Source organism: Canis aureus, chromosome 21 (assembly GCF_053574225.1).
Source record: "Canis aureus isolate CA01 chromosome 21, VMU_Caureus_v.1.0, whole genome shotgun sequence".
Lineage (NCBI taxonomy): Eukaryota > Metazoa > Chordata > Mammalia > Carnivora > Canidae > Canis > Canis aureus.
In genome coordinates this window covers 21,753,432-21,772,955 of record NC_135631.1, presented here as the reverse complement: position 1 = coordinate 21,772,955, position 19,524 = coordinate 21,753,432, and the positions used below count along the sequence as shown (strand labels likewise).

Sequence of the window (19,524 nt, the reverse complement as noted above, 5' to 3'; positions counted from 1 at the left end):
CTTGGTGACCATAGAAGATTTCTTAAATAGGACACAAATGGAGTTAATCTAAAGGAATTTGAAAAATAAAACCGCTGACCCTTAAACAACTCAGAGGAGTTGGGGGCACCGACCCCCATGCAGTCAAAACTTCATGTATATTCTGATTCCCCCAAAACTCAACAACAGTCTACTGTGGACCAGAAGTCTTCACAATAACATAAAAAGTTAATAAATATATTTTTGTATTTTTATATATAATGAATACATATACTGTATTCTCACATACCATATTCTCACAATAAAGTAAGCTAGAGAAAAAATATTAGTAAGAAAATCATAAGGAAGATGGGGCACTTCACTGGCTCAGTCAGTAGAGCATGCAACTCTTGATCTCAGAGTTGTAAGTTCAAGCCCCATGTTGGGTGTAGAGATTACTTAAAAATAAAATCTTTTTAAAAAATGATAAATCAAAACCATATATTTACAGTGCTGTACCATGTTCATTACAAAAAATCCATGTAAGTGGATCCATGCAGTTCAAACCCAGGTCATTCAAGGGTCAACTATATATTAATGTAAGACCATGTATTAAATTAAATACAGTCCATGTATTCACCTACATCAGCTCTAAGAAAGTGAAAAAGAAAGCTACAGAATGGAAGAAGACATAGAGAGCATACGCTTTAGAAACCACAAATAAGACTGTCAAGCAAATCTAGACAAAAGAAACTTTACAAAACAGAACATCCAAATAGTCAACAACCTTGACTAGTGGTTACAAGGGTTAGTGCACATTGCAATTACAAAGCTGTAAATTTAAATTTTGTGCACTTTACACTTACAATAAAATACTTTACAAAAATTGGCTGCATTAGTCATTAACACAAATCCAATTACTTTACAAAAGCTTTTCAAAGGTTCTGCTCTGAAGAGTAACAGCAGCACGTTATATGCCATGCAGGCCACCAGGGAACAACTGGGAGACTCCCTAATCATCTTGCTACCACTGCATCATTTTCCTTTAAACCACACTCTTTTTAATAGCTTCTACTTATAAAACATATACAATGTCCCAACACTGTACTAAGTGCTTCACATGCATAATGGATTTATTTTAACCTTCACAAGAACCTTTGAGGTAGCTATTAGCATCATTAACTGAGTAAACTGAGGCTCAGAAAAAAAAATTTTTTCTCAAGTTAACATATTAAGTGGCAGAACTGGAATTATGAGCCTGTGAATAAATACAGTAGCATAGTTTGTTACCTGGCATTATTTTGTACCAACAGGCATTAAGTATACTGTTTCATTTTTTTCTTTTAAGTCTGTACTTCGTTGAAAATACTTTGTATTTAATGCCTCCTATGAGCCACCGAAAAGTCTAAGACCTTCTTGTAAGCCTTAAAAAAGGAATACTACCATATTTTTTAATACTATAGTGACATTTTCTCTGGAGGAGTAGTTTATATCTTAATGAGAAGCAATTTAGAGCAAACAAAATCTATAAAAGATTCACACACAAACTTCTTTCATTTTACATAGCTTCACCACCATAATACACAAACATAAATTCTCTCAATGTGTTTACTTCTTCCAAACACTCCTAAAAGTATTTTGTTTGAAAATGACATCCTGAAGGCATCTGGGTGGCTCAGTGGTTGAGCATATGCCCTTGGCTCAGGGTGTGATCCTGGGGGTCCTGGGATTGAATGCCGCATCGGGCTCCTCGCCGGGAGCCTGCTTCTCCCTCTGCCCATGTCTCTGCCTCTCTTTCTGTGTCTCTAATGAATAAATAAAATATTTTTTAAAAAATAAAAATAAAATTACATCCTGGGAGTACCTGGTGGCTCCCTTGGTTAAGCATCTGCCTTTGGCTCGGGTATGATCTTGGGGTCCTGGGATCTAGCACTGCATCTAGTAGGGTCAGGCTTCCTGTTCACTGGAGAATCTGCTTTTCCCTCTGCCTCTCTATTCTCCCCTCTCCCACACCATGGCTCATGCTCTCCCTCAAATGAATAAATAAAAATAGGAAAGAAGAAGGAAAGAAGGAAAGAAGGGAAGAAGGGAAGAAGGGAAAGAAAAAGGAAAAAGGAAAGGAAAGGAAAGGAAAGGAAAGGAAAGGAAAGGAAAGGAAAGGAAAGGAAAGGAAAGGAGAAAGAAAAGAAAAGAAAAGAAAAGAAAAGAAAAGAAAAGAAAAGAAAAGAAAAGAAAGAAAGAAAGAAAGAAAGAAAGAAAGAAAGAAAGAGAAAGAAAGAAAGAAAGAAAATAAATGACATCCTGTTTTCAAGGGACTTTCACCAACTGATTGCTAAATTCTGCAATTATGTTTTACCATTTATAAAGAAGATATATATTCTTAGATTCAAAGGATAAGTTTAGTATTACTTTGCTATTACTAAAAATCAAATATACCCATGGTGATACATGTAAAAATTCAAGAGTTACTTATGTTGATATACCAATTCTCCCTTAGGTATACTGGATTACAGTTGCCTTTCTATAATGTTTAGACTAAATGTCCATGTTAAGTATTTCCAGCCCTAAGATTATTTGCTTCTCTATCACAATATCTTTAATACAATTATTTTATCTTTCAGAACTATTGATGATTAATTTAGCCTCGAGGAAGGAAAGAGGAAAAAGCTCTACATTTACAATGCCAGGGACCATTCTGCTACAATATAAAACAGCTCCGTGCCACAGAAAAGAGTGGACAGAGACACATGACACAGGAAGAGAAATACAGGGTTCATGTTATCAAGGAATATACTAGAAAATCTACTGAAAGTTACCAAATACTTCCTAAGCACATTTTACTCACACATTTTTAAAGTATATGAATCACTTTTCTGATTACTTTGTCAGCTTGTTCCAACTGTACAGGATATTTTAAGGCCAAAAGCATGCCAAAATCTTGATACCACTTCAAATAAGTTTCCAAGAGGTCATTAGTTTGTGACATTTGCTGATAAGTATACTCTATATTAGGAACTAGGAGGTAAAAAAGCCCCAAAGTAGTAAAAACAAATTTTCAGGTATTTATGTCAGTGTATAGTTAGTTTTGTGATCTCTTTAATCTATCCATAACACATGTCTAACAATGCAGGATAAACTGCAAGAGGCAGAGACTATAGGTTAAAAAATGAACTTCTAATCTAGCACAGACGTCTAGACTAGAACAAGGCATTGTGAAGTGTGGCAAAATTTACATGGAGGACATTTCAGAGGTCAAATCATTAGGATTTAGTCACACCATAATTAGATATGTAACAGGGAAACAAAAACAAGCCAAAAAACTCAAGTTTCCCACACTGAGTAACAGGGAAAATGGTTCTTCAATCATCCTTTGAGAGAGAGAGTGTGCGCGCAAGTGAGCACATGAGCGTGTTGTGGAGGGGCAGAGGGAGAAAGAATCTTAAGCAGGCTCTACCCTCCGCATGGAGCCTGACACAGGGCTCAATGTCATGACCCTAAGCCAAAACCAAGAGCTGGACACTTCACCAACTGAGATACCCAGGTGCCCCTTAATAATCTTGATATAAGATGAGAAGATATAGCATCTATGAGAGAAAAATGAATTGTGAATATGAGTAACATACGGAGACTACCTAAGGTGATAACTAAAAACAGAAATTAGGTGTTCAAAGGGAGGTCAGGGCTACAGGAAGCTATCTGAAAGCTCACCATATATTAAAAGAAACTGAAGTCATGAGATACAGTAAGATCTCCAAGAGAAATATATTGAAAAGGGCACGGGACTGAATCCAGGAAAATGTGTTCATTTAAAAGGTGAGAAAAAGAACAAGAAATTTTGTCCGAGGAGTAAAAGAAAAACTGAGGGTATAGTTTCTGAAACAGTACAGAATGATACAGGTCTAGTCAGACATAGACTCAAAAAACAGTCCACCAAATTTGGTAATTAACAAGTCATCAGTGTCCTTCAAGAAAGGCATTTCAAGAAGATGAGGGAAAAGTCCCTGGAGAAAGAGCATAGTTAAGTGGAGAGGCAGGAGTGAGTTCAAATTACAGCTCTGCAACGTATTAACCTATGTACCACCAGTAGGCAGGTTGCTTAACATATCGAATATCAAATACCCTCTTTGTAAAATGTAGTATTACCATTTGTCATGGTTGTTATCAGGGTAAAGGGTAATTATGAAAAGTTTCTAGCATAGTGGCTGGTACTATGCAGTCAATAAATGTTGTTATTGTATGAACTGTTTATTTTTACGTTTTTATTCCCCACATTAAAAATAATGTCTACCAGTACATTATGACAGAAGACTTTTTTCATGTACTGCAGGTGATAAACATTCAAACTTGATTGTGGTTTTTGCCTATTTAAAGCCAACAAATTGAAAGACCAGAAATGTCCTTGTGATGACAAGAATGTAGAGAAAAGAGCATTTTCATGCACTATTGGTGAGATTATAAACTAAAGTAGTATGTTTCTGGAATGAAATTTGGCAGCACCCATCAGCAGAACGTACATACCCTTTGATCCAACAAGTCTCCTAGAAATGTCATGGAATTTTACCAAACAAGTATCTAAGGACATACAACGTTTTCTGCGGCATTATCCGAAAACAGACAAAATGCACATCATAGAGGACTGCTTAAAGTATAAAACACATTATAAAAAATTAAAATACAGAACCTCAGAGTTAAGGTGGGAAACTGCCTCTGTTTTCCTTCAGAGCGCTCTCAATTACTGATTTTTTTTCTGATAGTGAGCATCCATTACTTTCATAATTTAAAAAACGTTAAATAATTTTGAATTTAGTATACTGGCTTTTAGACGAATATATTTAACATTTTTGGAATTCAGTGTTGTCTTCACAAAAGCAACATTTGTTCTTTTTAATGTCAAAGTTTAACACATATATAGATCTCTGTCCTAAGTAATACAATCTCACCACACCAGCTGATGCCTAAATTATTCACTGGCCACCAAACTAGCACTCTTCTGTGACTGCAGGCACTCTGTAAATAACATCCTCAGTGATGAATTGCATTCACAGGAAAATGCTGAAGACTCAGAAACAAACAGGTACATACATTCTGAGGTGTGTGAGGTCAGGACTGTTATTACATTCTATTACAGTACATTCATGAGACAATATGCACCCTTAACCAAATCCATATGGCACAAGGAAACTGAGAACCTTTGAAATTAAAGGCTTTTATTCAAAATAATAGAAAAAAATCACAAAAAATAGAACTACCACATTATCGAAGCATCCCACTTTTGGGTACATACCCAAAAGAACTAAAAGCAGGGACTGGAAAAGATATTTGTATGCTCATGTTGATAGCAGCCCTATTCACAACAACCCAAAGGTAGAAGCAACCCAAATGTCCAGTGATAAAAGAACGGATAAACAAAATGTAGAATGAAAAATGGAATTTTTCAGCCTTAGAAAGGAAGGAAATTCTGACACATGCTACAACATGGGTGAACCTTGAGAACACTTTATTAGTGAAATACACTTGTCACAAAAAGGCAAGTCCTATATGATTCTCCTTCTATGAGATATTTATTTAAAGTCAAATTCATAGAAAAAAAAAGTAGAAAAAGTAGAAAAGTGACTAGAGGCAGGAGAGTGGGGAAAACGGTGTTGTTTAATGGGTATTGATTTTCCAATGTGCAGGATGAAAAAGTTCTAGAGATCTGTTTTTACAACAATGTGAACATCCCTAATACTAATGAACTGATGCTTTAAAATGTTTACGATGATATTGTTATGCTTTTTCACAATAAAAAATGAAAAAAGTTCTATTACTAAAAATAATTTTGGCCACTAAATTGTTAGCTCAAGATGATAGTACAGTTTACAAATTAGTCCAATTTGTTTTTCTAACATAGGGAGCAGTATAGACAGATGTTTTCAGAATGAAATATGTCAAGAAAGGGGTACAAAGTATAAAATGCTCTAATATTATATAGCAATTTTTAGAAAGACACTTAACATTCCTTTCTAAATATTAACATATCTAAAATTGTGGTAATATAACATATACATCTAAAATTATTTGATAAAACAATTTCAAAACAAAGTATAAAAGGATGTTTTTCTTGATTCCTATTAATAATCAAGATTTCTTTTTTTTTATTTTTATTTTTTTTTTATGACAGTCACAGAGAGAGAGAGAGAGAGAGAGAGAGGCAGAGACACAGGCAGAGGGAGAAGCAGGTTCCATGCACCGGGAGCCCGACGTGGGACTCGATCCCAGGTCTTCAGGATCGCGCTGGGCCAAAGGCAGGCGCTAAACCGCTGCGCCACCCAGGGATCCCCAATAATCAAGATTTCAATTTTTCACCTATCAGAAATAAAAGACTGCCTAACACTAAGTAAAAAACAGGACACCTAGGTGGCTCAGTCGGTTGAGCATCTCGACTCTTGATTATGGCCCAGGTCATAAGCTCAGGGCCTTGGGATCAAGCCTCACAGCAGGCTCTGCGCTCACTGGGAAGTATGCTTCTTGAGATTCCCTCTCTCTCCTTCTGCCCTCCACCCACCCCCACTCTCCCTCTCTCTCTAAAATAAATAAATACAAGTTTTTTAAAATAAAAATAAAAGTAAAAAACAGAGTGGTTAACTAAAATTTGGAAAGCCTTTTAGCTAGACACCTTGATCTAAAAGTATTTGAAAAAAAAATAAATAAAAATAAATAAATAAAAGTATTTGAGTGACTTAAATCACTCATTCATGAAACTAAAGGAAATTAGCCCAATTGCAAGTAGATATAGTAATATCAAAGGGCTACACGAAAGCTTAGTACATTAAAGACTAAAAGATCCAATTTCAATTCTATTTAATCAAACATTCTGAATCTTACACTTTAAAGTTTATATACCAAAAAGCTCCTGCTTTTGATAAAAGCACACTCTTAGGAAACTACCAGGATATTCCTTGGATTTTCAGGTTTGTAAACATTAAGAACTATAATAATAACTGTTTTTAGCATCTAGTTGGTGGGGGGGGAAGTTTGCATTCATCACAATAAATATATTCTTAATCTCCTTCACGTATTTATCCATTCTACCCACCCTTCTTTTTGCATTTTAAGTATTAAAGTACTAACTGTATTTATTTAGTTTTATTATAGAAAATATCAGATACACACAGTTGAACCACATTTACCAACCACCCAGCTTCAAGAATTACCAATTCATCAACAAAAGACTGTCTAAAACTATTATTAGGGATCCCTAGGTGGCGTAGCGGTTTGGCGCCTGCCTTTGGCCCAGGATGCGATCCTGGAGACCCGGGATCGAATCCCACATCGGGCTCCCGGTGTATGGAGCCTGCTTCTCCCTCTGCCTATGTCTCTGCCTCTCTCTCTCTCTCTCTCTCTCTCTCTCTCTCTGACTATCATAAATAAATAAAAATTAAAAAAATAAAAAATAAAAATAAATAAATAAAACTATTATTACTGGTTACCACTAGGTGGTAGTAAGCAAATCGGAGATACATAATTTCACTTATAAACACTTCAACAACTAACTTAAAAATAATAATAACCACAATGAGGGACACCTGGATGGTTCAGTATGTAACTTTCTGACTCTTGATTTTGGCTCAGGTCATGGTCTCAGACCCCACATCAGGCTCCAAATTGAGGGTGTGATTCTCTCCCTTCTTCTCCCTCACTCATTCCCTTTAAAAAAAAAAAAACCCCACAATGCTATTTCCACACATTAAAAAAAAATCCCTAATATCATGTTATCATGTGACATCCAAATTTTCTCTATTGCCTCATTACTGTCTTACAATTAATCTTTTCAATTAATATCTAAAGGAGTTCACATATGAAGATTCTATTTAACAGTTTCACAGAATAATCTATAGGAAATTACAATGAGGGATCCCTGGATGGCTCAGCGGCTTAGCACCTGCCTTTGGCCCAGGGCGTGATCCTGGAGTCCCGGGATCAAGTCCCGCCGTCGGGCTCCCAGCATGGAGCTTGCTTCTCCCTCTGCCTGTGTCTCAGCCTCTCTCTCTCTCTTTCTTTTTCTCTCTCTCAGGAATAAATAAATAAAGTCTTTTTTTAAAAAAAGTTTATCTTAAATGGTAACAAAAAGTAGTCATTTTTAGGAGAGAATTACTAACCATGACTTGGGAAAATTATAAAAAACAAACCAGCCTGAAATAATTCAACTGTAGTAACAAAAATGTGAGTTAGCCTAAAGAAATTTCAAAGCCTAACATTCCACTTCCTCTGATTCAGGCAGGCAGTCACTTCTAAAATATCAGTAATGGCGAGTTTTCCAGGTTCCTTTGGTTTTGTTTCTGTTTAGCTTTAATGAAAAGTTTTAACACTTGGTATTAAATACATATAGATATAGATATCCACAGAAGTGAAGTGCATGTCTAAATTCACACACAAGTTAACAAATATCAACCACAACAAAGCCTTTTTCCCCTGGGATGGGGGGCAGGGAGCATCCTAGTAAAAAAGCAAAATAACCACACTAATACCAATGTATCCATTTCTTGCCACTGCCACCACGTCCTCTCTATGTATGGGTTACCTTAATGTGTCTTTCCTAATGGTTTGCCTACTCCTACACTCATTCCGGTCCTCTTCTCCCTACAAATAGCAGCCAGAATGATTAAAACATAAACCATAGCAGCTCCCTCCAACCTCAAATCACACCCCTACTTTATCCACTCCACTATTCCTAAGTCTCACTGGCAGGCTTTCGGATTCTTTACTTACCAAACTCTTTCCAACCTCAGAGCCTTCACATAAGCTCCTTCTTTGCCCAAGGCTCTCATTCTACCCACTCGGGTTAGTGGTCTCCAGGCCCCAGTTTAATGTATCATGTCCTTAGACATTTTTCCCTGTCTACCCAATCTAAAGTCCCCACAACTGATTAGCTATTTGAAAAAAAAGAAAAATAACATTACATCCACAACTCACACAAATTATAAGAATAAACTTAAAATACAGATCTAAATATTTAAAATGTAATTCATTAAGGACTAGATGGAATAGATGAATCTCTCTTTGAACTCAGCAAGGGAAAAGGCTTTCTAACTATGAATTAAAATCCAGAGACAATGAAAGAGAAGACTGATAAAACTGGCCATAAAACTGGCCTCCACACAGGAGGCCGCTGGGTGGTTTAGTTGATTAAGCATCCGATTTCAGCTCAGATCATGATCTCAGGGTGGTAAGATCAAACCCAGCATGCCTCTGCTAGGCATGGAGACCGCTTAAGATTCTTTCTCTCTTGCTCTCCCTCTCCCCATTCCTTCCCTGCATGCCAACCTCTCTCTGGCAAAAAAAAAAAAAAAAAAAATTCAGAATGAAAAAAAAAAATCACCATCCCATATATATAAGAGATATAAAACTAATGGATAGAGCAGCTCAGGTGGCTCAGCAATTTAGCGCCACCTTCAGCCCAGGGCGTGATCCTGGAGACCCGGGATCAAGTCCCACATCAGGCTTCATACATGGAGCCTGCTTCTCCCTCCGCCTGTGTCTCTGCCTCTCTCTCTCTGTGTGTGTGTGTGTGTGTGTGTCTGTGTGTCCCATGAAAAAATAAAATCTTTAAAAAATAAAAATAAGGGATCCCTGGGTGGCACAGCGGTTTAGCGCCTGCCTTTGGCCCAGGGCGCGATCCTGGAGACCCGGGATCGAATCCCACGTCGGGCTCCCGGTGCATGGAGCCTGCTTCTCCCTCTGCCTGTGTCTCTCTGCCTCTCTCTCTCTCTGTGACTATCATGAATAAATAAATAAAATCTTTAAAAAAAAAATAAAAATAAAATAAAATAAAATAAAATAAAACTGATGGACAGGGATCCCTGGGTGGCGCAGCGGTTTGGCGCCTGCCTTTGGCCCAGGGCGCGATCCTGGAGACCCGGGATCGAATCCCACATCGGGCTCCCGGTGCATGGAGCCTGCTTCTCCCTCTGCCTGTGTCTCTGCCTCTCTCTCTCTCACTGTGTGCCTATCATAAATAAATAAAAATAAAAAAAAAAAAAAAAACTGATGGACAAAGAACCAATCTCTTAATACAAAAATGGGCAAAAGATATGAACAGGCATTCACACTCATACCCACATTTCTTTTAAAAAGATTTTAGAGAGAGAGCATGCATTCGAGCAGGGGGAGGGACAGAAGGAGAGAAAGGAGAGAAGCAGACTTCCCATTGAGCAGGGAGCCCAAAGCTGGGCTCAATCTTACCACCCTGAGATCATGACCTGAGTTGAAATGAAGAATCAGATGCTTAACCAGCTGAGACACCCAGGCACCACTTGTACAATTTTAATATGACCCTTAAACATGAGATATTTAACTTCACTCATAACGAGACATGCAAATTAAAACTACGTAAATCAATAATTTTTGCCAATCAAAATGCCATCTGAATGGCAAAACTATTAAAGAATAACATTCTGCTAGCAAGGCTATAGAGAAACAGGCACTACTGTATGCTGTTGGTAAGAATGCAAACTGATACAGTTCTGAGAGAAATTTTAGATATTTAACAAAACTATATATGCATTTACCTTCTGACTAAATAATCCCACTTCTGAAAATTTACCTTGAAGATACAACTTGAACAATTACCAATATGTATATGCACAAAACTATTCTTGTAATGTAATTGGGAGACATTACTTCAATAATTAGGAAAGCAGCTGAATAACCCAGCTAACATTACACTTCCTCTGATTCAGGCAGAGGTATGGTAATCCATGGTAATGGTAATCCACATAACGAAGTACTATTCAGCAATAAAATAGAATGAGAAAGATCTCTATGAACTGACATGAAGTGATTTCCAAGAAACACTGTTAAGGAAAAACAGCCAAGTGCAAACAGGTATCTACAACATGTTACCTCTCCTGTAAGAAGGGAAACTGAAGAAATTTTTATCTGTTTACATACCCCCAAAACACACAAATACATACACACACACACACACACACACACACACGAAGAATAAAACAAAACTAATGATAATGGTTATTAAAAGGGGTTAAGTAGGAATAAGGTGGGAAAGATGGTAAGGAGGGAGTGTGACACTTCTGAAGGTTTTAGCATAGTTCTAATTTTTAGAACCACACTGATGTTTCAAATAGTCAAACGAACAAGGACATGGATGGGCCCAAAGTGATATACAAAGAAATGAACTTAGATACATTTCAAATAAACAATACAATCACACTTGAAGGTGAAGGTTTGGAGAAGAACTTAAAATGCGGTATTTTGACTACCTGCTCCAAGTCTACGGCTAAAGAATAAGAGATCTGTAAATAAATGTTGTACTCTGGCTATAATTAGCAATGGCATGGGCAGTAATGCTAAAACTACATTAAAATGTATTCTAGATTTGAGCTAATAAGTAACGTATGGTGGATAAAGAGAGCCAAGTTTCCTTGTATCATAAAAGGGATTATAAATAATCCAAATGGAACAAAGACAGAATAAACTCTGAGGTGTCAGAATTGGACATAGCTGTATGAATTTGTGGTTTTAATATATAAACAGATACAGAATTACACTAACACACACACACACACATGCATGCATTTTCCAGCTTTGCCACTTAAAGGATGTAAATGCTATAACACTTAGTACTAATGAGCACATCTGGTACTAGCATTCATTTTGTTTTCTAAAAATCATTCTCTAATAAAAGGAACCAGAGCTCCTTACAGAAATAGCCACTATTAGGGATGAGGCAGGAGGGTACAAAGTCAGTCTGGAACACCTTATGGTTCCAGAAAGTAAGCACTCAAGGGAAGATGGGGCCATGGCAAAGTGGTTCCTGTTCGACAGTTTAGGACAATCATTCAGTAAAACAAATAAGAACAAGTAACAGAGTATATATAACCCATTAAACATGAATCCATGAGTCCATACAGAAACTAAAAAACTAAATAAAAGAAAATTCTTCCTTATAAAAGAATTCCCTATACAGGAATGACAGAATTAGAAAATTTCATAACCCCATAATTGTAATTGTTTAAGGCCACATTCACCAAGGGATGCTAAAACTGGTTCATGAAAATAAGATGAGAAAGTAGTAGACTAATATCAAAGTTCCTCTTCACAAAATACTTACTAATAACAAAGGGAAAAAAAAAACACCTTACAGTGGAAAAATCTGGCAGTCACCACCTCAACCAGGTGATCAAAGTTAATCAGTAACGTGGAAAAATGACATCATGTGCCTCCCAATATGTGAGGATACAAAATCACTTCTGTGAAGTTATTCTAAAAATGCATAACCTGAAAACATCAGACAACCCAAAACTGAGAAGCATTCTACAAAATAACTATCCGGTACTCTCTAAAAGTGTCAGGGTAGGGGTGCCTGGATGCCTCAGTCAGTTAGTGACTCTTGATCTCAGTTCAGGTCTTGATTTTTGGGTCATGAGTTCAAGCCTCACATTAGGTTCCACACTGGGCATGGAGCCTACTATAAAAAAAAAAGTGTCAGGTTAAGAAAGACAAAGAAAGAACCAAGGAACTATTCCAGATGAGAGTACACTGAAGGGACATACATGGCAAATGATATAATGTGTGATCTTTGATTGAATTTTGGGCAGGAAAGAAGCCATTAGTGAGGAAATTGGTAAAATGTGCCTTTTGTTTAGGAAATACACAAAGATGTATTTAGAGGTAAAGGGGCCTTAGAACTGAAACTCACCCTCAAATACTGCAAGAAAAAAATGTGTGTGTGTGTGTACACACACAGAGAAAGAATGACAAAACTAGGGTGGTAAAATGTTTGAAATTGAAACATTTGAAGAATCCTGGTGAAAGGTATGTAGGAATTCTTTGTAATATTTTTGCAAATTTTATGTCTAAAATTATTTCAAAGCAAAAAGTTAAAAAACAAAAAATAGTAAGTATCCTGTTATACTCTTTCCCTGTTTCTTTCCATTGGAGAGTACTACTTTACCTTTTTCATTGTCTACCCATTAGAATGAAAGCACCATAATGGTTAAGGTCTACATTTCTGCTCCTCAATGAATAAACCAGCACCCTGCATAATACTTTACACTTGATATGCAATAAATATCTTGAAAGACTTAACTGTAGACCATTTTACAGTTTTCTACTCATATGTCTTTCCACTGATCAAATTTTAAAAGGTCTCCATCAAATGATGAATGGCTACATAAAATATGGTGTATCTATACAATGGAATACTATGTAGCCACAGCATGGAGGAACCTTGAAGACATTATGCTACATGAAAAAAAAAAAGTCAAAAAGGACCACATATTGTATGACTTCATTTATATGAAATGCTCAGAATGTACAAATCTATAGAGATACAGATTTTTTGGTGGCCTAGGGCCTGGAGAATAGGGAGACTGGGGCATGATGGCTAGCGGGTACAGGAAAGGACTCCCTGCTAGGGGTTAGGAAAATATTCTAAAATTCATTGTAGGTGATGATGCCCAACCGTGAATATACTAAAAAACATTGAGTTCTACACTTCAGATGGCTAAAGTTCATGGTATGTGAATTGTACCTCAATAAAGTTGTTCAAAAAAAACCTTTAAGAGCCCTGTCAAATTTTTATTTGAAAGTCTGATATAGGGGATGCCTTGGTGGTTCAGTGGTTGAGTGTCTGCCTTTGGCTCAGGGCATGGTGCTGGAGTCCTGGGATTGAGTCCCACATCAAATTCCCTGCACAGAACCTGTTTCTCACTCTGCCTGTGTGTCTGCCTCTCTCACTCTCCCTCTCTGTATCTCTCATGAATAAATAAATATTTTTTTTAAATTTAAAAAATAAAAGTCTGATATATATATTATTATTTATACATATATGTATACATATAGATTTAAAATAATCTATATCTGTGGCCACAATGTAGGACACTGAAAACCATTTCATTAGACTTTGGAAACTTCTGTTAAAACAGGGAGTGTCTGGGTAGTTCAGTCAGCATCTGACTTTGATTTCAGCTCAGGTCATGATCTTGGGGTGGTGGGATCAAGCCCCATGGCAGGCTTTATCCTCAGCAGGGGATCTGCTTGAGAGTCTTTCCCTCGCCCTATGCCCCTCTCCCACTTGTATGCACTCTCTAAAATAAATAAAATCTTAACGAAATTGTTAAATCCCAGTTGACAACCTTTTGTCTAATGATTCTCCCACACACACACACACACACAAACAGCTATTTTATGATATACAGAAGATATTATCAGTAATTTCAGCCAATACTGTGCTTTTTCAGGTAATGGTGGTTGAGAGAACACTTTAATACTCATCAATCCTAAATCCTCCTCTACTCTTAAGGCTCATTCAAGGCTCATTTCTCAACAGAACCCTTCTTTGAGCCCTCCAATGAGGCTTAGTGCTCTCCTCTGTGTTCCCACAGCATCCTGCACACACCTGTACACTAAGACTTCTTGATACAAATTATTTTTCTCCTCCATTAAGTGATGAAACACATTTTAATCACTTCTGCATCCCTAACACAGTGCCAGGACACAAGAAGTACAACAAAAACTCAGTTAAACTTGTAGTGTGAATTTGGACCTGTTTGACTTCTATAAGCCTCAGTTTTCTACTTATTCAATAGGAATTCTACCAATTGTCTTACCTAATTCATACAGATAGACAGAAATAAACTAGGAAATTACATAAAAGCACTTGAAAAAAATGTAATATACATACACAGTCTTCTGTTATTATAGAGTACTCTGTATAAAGTATTAATTATTATTGTGTGGGTCATTCTACAGATCCTAACTTTGTTACAGGAACTTTGTCTTCGATACTCTTGGTCTAAAAAGGCATAAGGGGATGGGAATACCCTAAACAAAACCTGGCAAACCTGAGTTAATTGGTTATTACACACCATTCTGTTAACTCTTACAGGCAAAACAGAAAACATTTTTTACCTCAACAATTAATACAACGTTAATCAGTAAACTAATAATAAATACAACTGCTTTCCAGGTTACTTTACAGTCTACTTTCCTGTCTCTATGTTCTGAAATGACTCAAACCACAGGCTAGAATTCTACATTTAAAAGAAAAAGATATTCATGACCTGAATGTTGCCACCACACCTCATAAACACAGCACCTTCTGCTGCTAAAACCTTTTATGCATTCAAGAGCTCTGTGTGTTCTTGACAGAAACCATACTCACGCAGCTGAATTTAGAACATGCTGACCTTGAGCAAATCAATGCCCTTAGCATGTACTTCTGGCTTATATCACTGCAAGAGGTAGACAGCCTCACCATCTATAGTAGTCAACAATTTCTGGCCACTGTCCCCAGTCTATTTTAAGATATCCCTACTACATTTCTGTGTTGCACAGTTCAAAGAAATAGAGTAACACATGAACCTGTGTTTAAACACAAATCGTTTACCTTGGAACTTGGGTGTGTTCATACTGTGATTAGCTCAAAAATATTTAATTTGGTAAGTTTCCACTTCCTGCTTTCGTTTTTTAAAATACAACATATTTTTAACAAAGAGGTAAAAATCAAATATAAGACAATTTTGCTTACTGTCTAACCAAATTTTAAGTAATCTTAGTCAAAAACTAAGCCAAAACTGGTGAACAAATATTGAAAAAGATTAAAGGTTACCTGTTATTTTCATGCAAAACTACATGGATACTAAGGACTATAAGACATTTTCACCAGTGTACCTTAATACTAATTTTTCTAACACTTGGATCTAATTAACATAAAGTCCTTTTATAAATGTTTTTACCCAAGCAACATCAACCAAAATGCTACGAACATGAGCCCTTGCTTACAAATAAGAACCTAATTTTTTTTTACTCTAAACACAGAACCTATAATTTAGCAACAGTATACACCATCTGAATTTCTGAAAATTATCTACTTGAAATTTATACTTAAAAACAAATTAGAAACTTACTAATCACACTTAGCAATTATTCATAGGGTTTTTTTCATTCCCAATAGAGGCTAATATTTGTGCAAAGGCCTAATGCTAGAAATCAACATTATAAAATATTTAGCATTTCAGATTGCTTTTTAAAGGATTTCCTTTACTTTCTTGAAGCATTTAATAAATGTTTAATAAATGTTCAAGTAATAAAAAAAAGTTTTGTTTTTAACTGTAATCCAGAAGATTTCAAATAAAGAAAAGGAGTCTAGGTATCACACAGAGCTAAATCTGATATGCAGTATAATGCAGGACCCAAATAAAATGAAGTCATTTACTAACAAGTGAACTAAATATAGAGCCCAAGCAGCTGGAGCCTGGGGGTTTATGTAATATGCTAGCTGACAACTAAAAGCTCTTAAGACGGAATCCATAGAGCACAAAGGGAAGGAAAAATCCACTATTCTTCTCATTCTGTTAAGATTTTAAAACCATTTTTTCTGGAAAAAAAATGAACAAAAGCTAATCCTGTATTCCATTATATTAAAAGAAAATCTGTCAGAAATATACAGGACCAAATAAATGTAATTATGTGATCTATTAAATAAGACTTACTACCTGACACAATTATAATATCTTTTAAACCATTTAAATAGGAATAGTATCTAGCACTCTGATACTAAAAATCTTACAATCTGGAATATATTAAAGAATAAATTAGGCTATATTCCTAATTTCTAATACATATTTTAATAAATTATCACTGACATAAATGTGAGACTCCTTTTTTAATATTTTATTTATTTATTCATGAGAGAGACAGAGAGGCGGGCAGAGACATAGGCAGAGGGAGAAGCAGGCTCCCTGCAGGGAGCCTGATGTAGGACTTGATCCCTGGACCCGGAGATCATGACCTGAGCCGAAGGCAGACGCTCAACTGCTGAGCCACCTAGGCATTCCTAAATGTGGGACTCCTAATGACCTACTAATCTAAGGCATATATTTGGAGTTGATCTTTGTGGTAGCTAATTAATTTCTCCTAGATCTTGTCCGGGATACTAAGGCACATATTTGCAAGAAACTTATCAGGGTGAGAGATAAATTACAAAGGTAGATACAGTATTATAAAATAGGGTCACCTGGGTGGCTCAGTCAGTTAAGCATCTGACTCTGATTTTGGCTCAGGTCATGATCTCAGGATCGTGGGATCGAGCCCCCAGTCTGACTCACAGCACAGATCTGCTTGTAACCTCTCCCTTTGGCCCTCCTCCCACTTGTCCTTAGTAGTGCTCACTTTCACGAATGTGTTCTCTCTTTCTCTAAAAGTAAATAAATCTTACAAAAATGAAACAAAACAAAAAACACTGGAAAATAACTACCCCTTGCTGGGTCTAAATTTATAATCCTCATATTCTAACAATTCCCAACAATAAACTGCATGTATCTGTCTATTCACTAAATTATTGATGGCCAATGTTGGCAGCTCCTGTATTTGCCCACTGTGTTGGAGCCCTAAAGTACACCAAGACCACAAATTCATTCTAGCTGAAATGAAAGCAATTTCTCAAAATTATAAAACTACAAATCCAAATCCATTTTACCTATTGAAGAAGATATTTTGAATCTTGTAATCATAGCACTTAAGACTACCTATTATACTCCAAGCTAGCATTATATTAATCATGACACTATAGCACTTTATCAGTATTTACATGGAAATTATTTTCTTTAAATTCTCCCCACAGCACCAACACCAAACAGCATTACCCATAACATGGAAAGAGCATAATCAAATTGGTTATGGAAAAGTGTCCTGAACATTCAAGGCAGCCATGAAAGTGTGTCTGAATCTTAAAATAGCTAATCAGAATAACTTTTTTGAATTCTTCTTTCTAAGTATTCAGTTACATCTGATTGTCTTTAATAAACTAGTTAAGTGCGGAAATGCCCAAAGATAAATACAAAAATTACTATAAATCCTTTCCCAACATTTGAAAACTTCTGTTTGATCGTCACTAATAATCTATCATTCCTCCAGGTCTTCCATTAACAATAAAAATAACCAACCAAATGTCTTTGGCTTGGAAGTGCAGTAGAGATTCCTATTCTGTTTGGGCAGATTTTATGCTTAAATTTAAAAAAACCGGGATCCCTGGGTGGCGCAGCGGTTTGGCGCCTGCCTTTGGCCCTGGGCGCGATCCTGGAGACCCAGGATCGAATCCCATGTCGGGCTCCCGGTGCATGGAGCCTGCTTCTCCCTCTGCCTGTGTCTCTGCCTCTCTCTGTGACTATCATAAATAAATTAAAAAAAAAAAATTTAAAAAAACCTTTTAACACCTCAAACCTAAGCTAATCATGTCTTGATTTCTTTATTTATCCAAGCCATCTTTTTCACCATGTACACACACCAAATTATTTCCTTTAGCCAAAATTCAACATTTATTAAATAGCCAAAAAGTAGATGTCACCTACCTGTAGTACCGAGACTGTAGATATGTTGAACAGACAGTCTTTGATACATGACTGGCCGACCCAAAGTCTATCACCTTAACCCTATATGGCTGCCGGACAGGATCCACCAACATAATATTCTCTGGTTTGAGGTCAGCATGAATTAAACCAAGACTTTTCAATTTTTTCAGTGCAGTGGCCACTTGTTGAAGAATAGGTCGAATTACTTTTAGTGGCAGGGGACTAAATTTATTTTGCTTCAGAAAGTCATACAAGTTTTGTTCCAGCATCTCAAAGACTAAACAAGTATGGTTACGGTGCTGAAAGCATTCATAAGCTCGTACAAAGTTATATTCATCAGCATTTTCAGTACTGAGCCTTGCTAATATGCTCACTTCTATTTGACCTTGACGTGCATAAGATGGGTGATTCTTCAAAATTTTGATTGCTACAATTTCATTTGTCCCTCTTTTCCAGCATTTGACTACCTGGCCAAAAGTGCCTCGACCAAGAAAATCAAGGACTTCATAAGTGTTTTTCATGGAGCATAAGACTTCATGCTGTACTAACTGATAGTCACCTTCTCCAGTGGTACAATTCTGTTTTGTTCCTGTGGTAGTTGTCACAACTGTCACTGGATTTCCCATGTTGGTTTGCAACATTGCAGGAAGTATGGACAATTCATCAACAATCTGCATTGCGCTGCTATGATTATCCAACTCCTCACTCTTGCGCTTCAATCCACATCGCTGGGGGCCTTCTAGGAAATGTAATCTGTGTCGCCACGCCCCAATCTGAGGTGCCTCCACTTGAGCTTGTTGCGCCTGAGCTGCTATCACCTTTGTAGCACCCGCAGTGTTTTTTAAAACAACAGCACTTGTCTGCAACGAAAAGTTGTGTCCTCGAGGTCTGTTAAATGGTATCTTTGTCTGAAAAACACTACCCTTCGTGGGAGGATGAGAATTTCCAACGTTTTTACCATTCACATAGGTCCGTGGATAGTTTCTTTCCTGGAATACACAACTGCTTGGCTCTATTTTGAGTTTCTTCACACTACAAAAGGCACTTGACTGAGTTTGATAAACATACGGTGGGTAGACCAAGACTTGTGAGGCCATACCTGAGGGGGAGAAAAAAGAAAAAGGACATGTTAACTACAAAAAAAAATTGTTCTTAATTTTAAATCTCATGAAGAAAACTTTCAAGGGTAGAGTCCATAATTTTTAAAAATAATTAA

General features: G+C 36.7%; 1 protein-coding gene across 6 annotated transcripts in view; it reads right to left on the bottom strand.

Moving 5' to 3' along the window:
* HIPK3 (homeodomain interacting protein kinase 3) overlaps nt 1–19,524 on the bottom strand; it is a 92,243-nt gene that overhangs the window by 41,676 nt on the left and 31,043 nt on the right. For all 6 annotated transcript variants that reach the window (XM_077863527.1, XM_077863531.1, XM_077863528.1 and 3 more), the window contains exon 2: nt 18,309–19,407. In XM_077863527.1, coding sequence (XP_077719653.1) covers nt 18,309–19,407 — 1,099 coding nt within the window. The remainder of the gene's footprint in view (nt 1–18,308; nt 19,408–19,524) is intronic.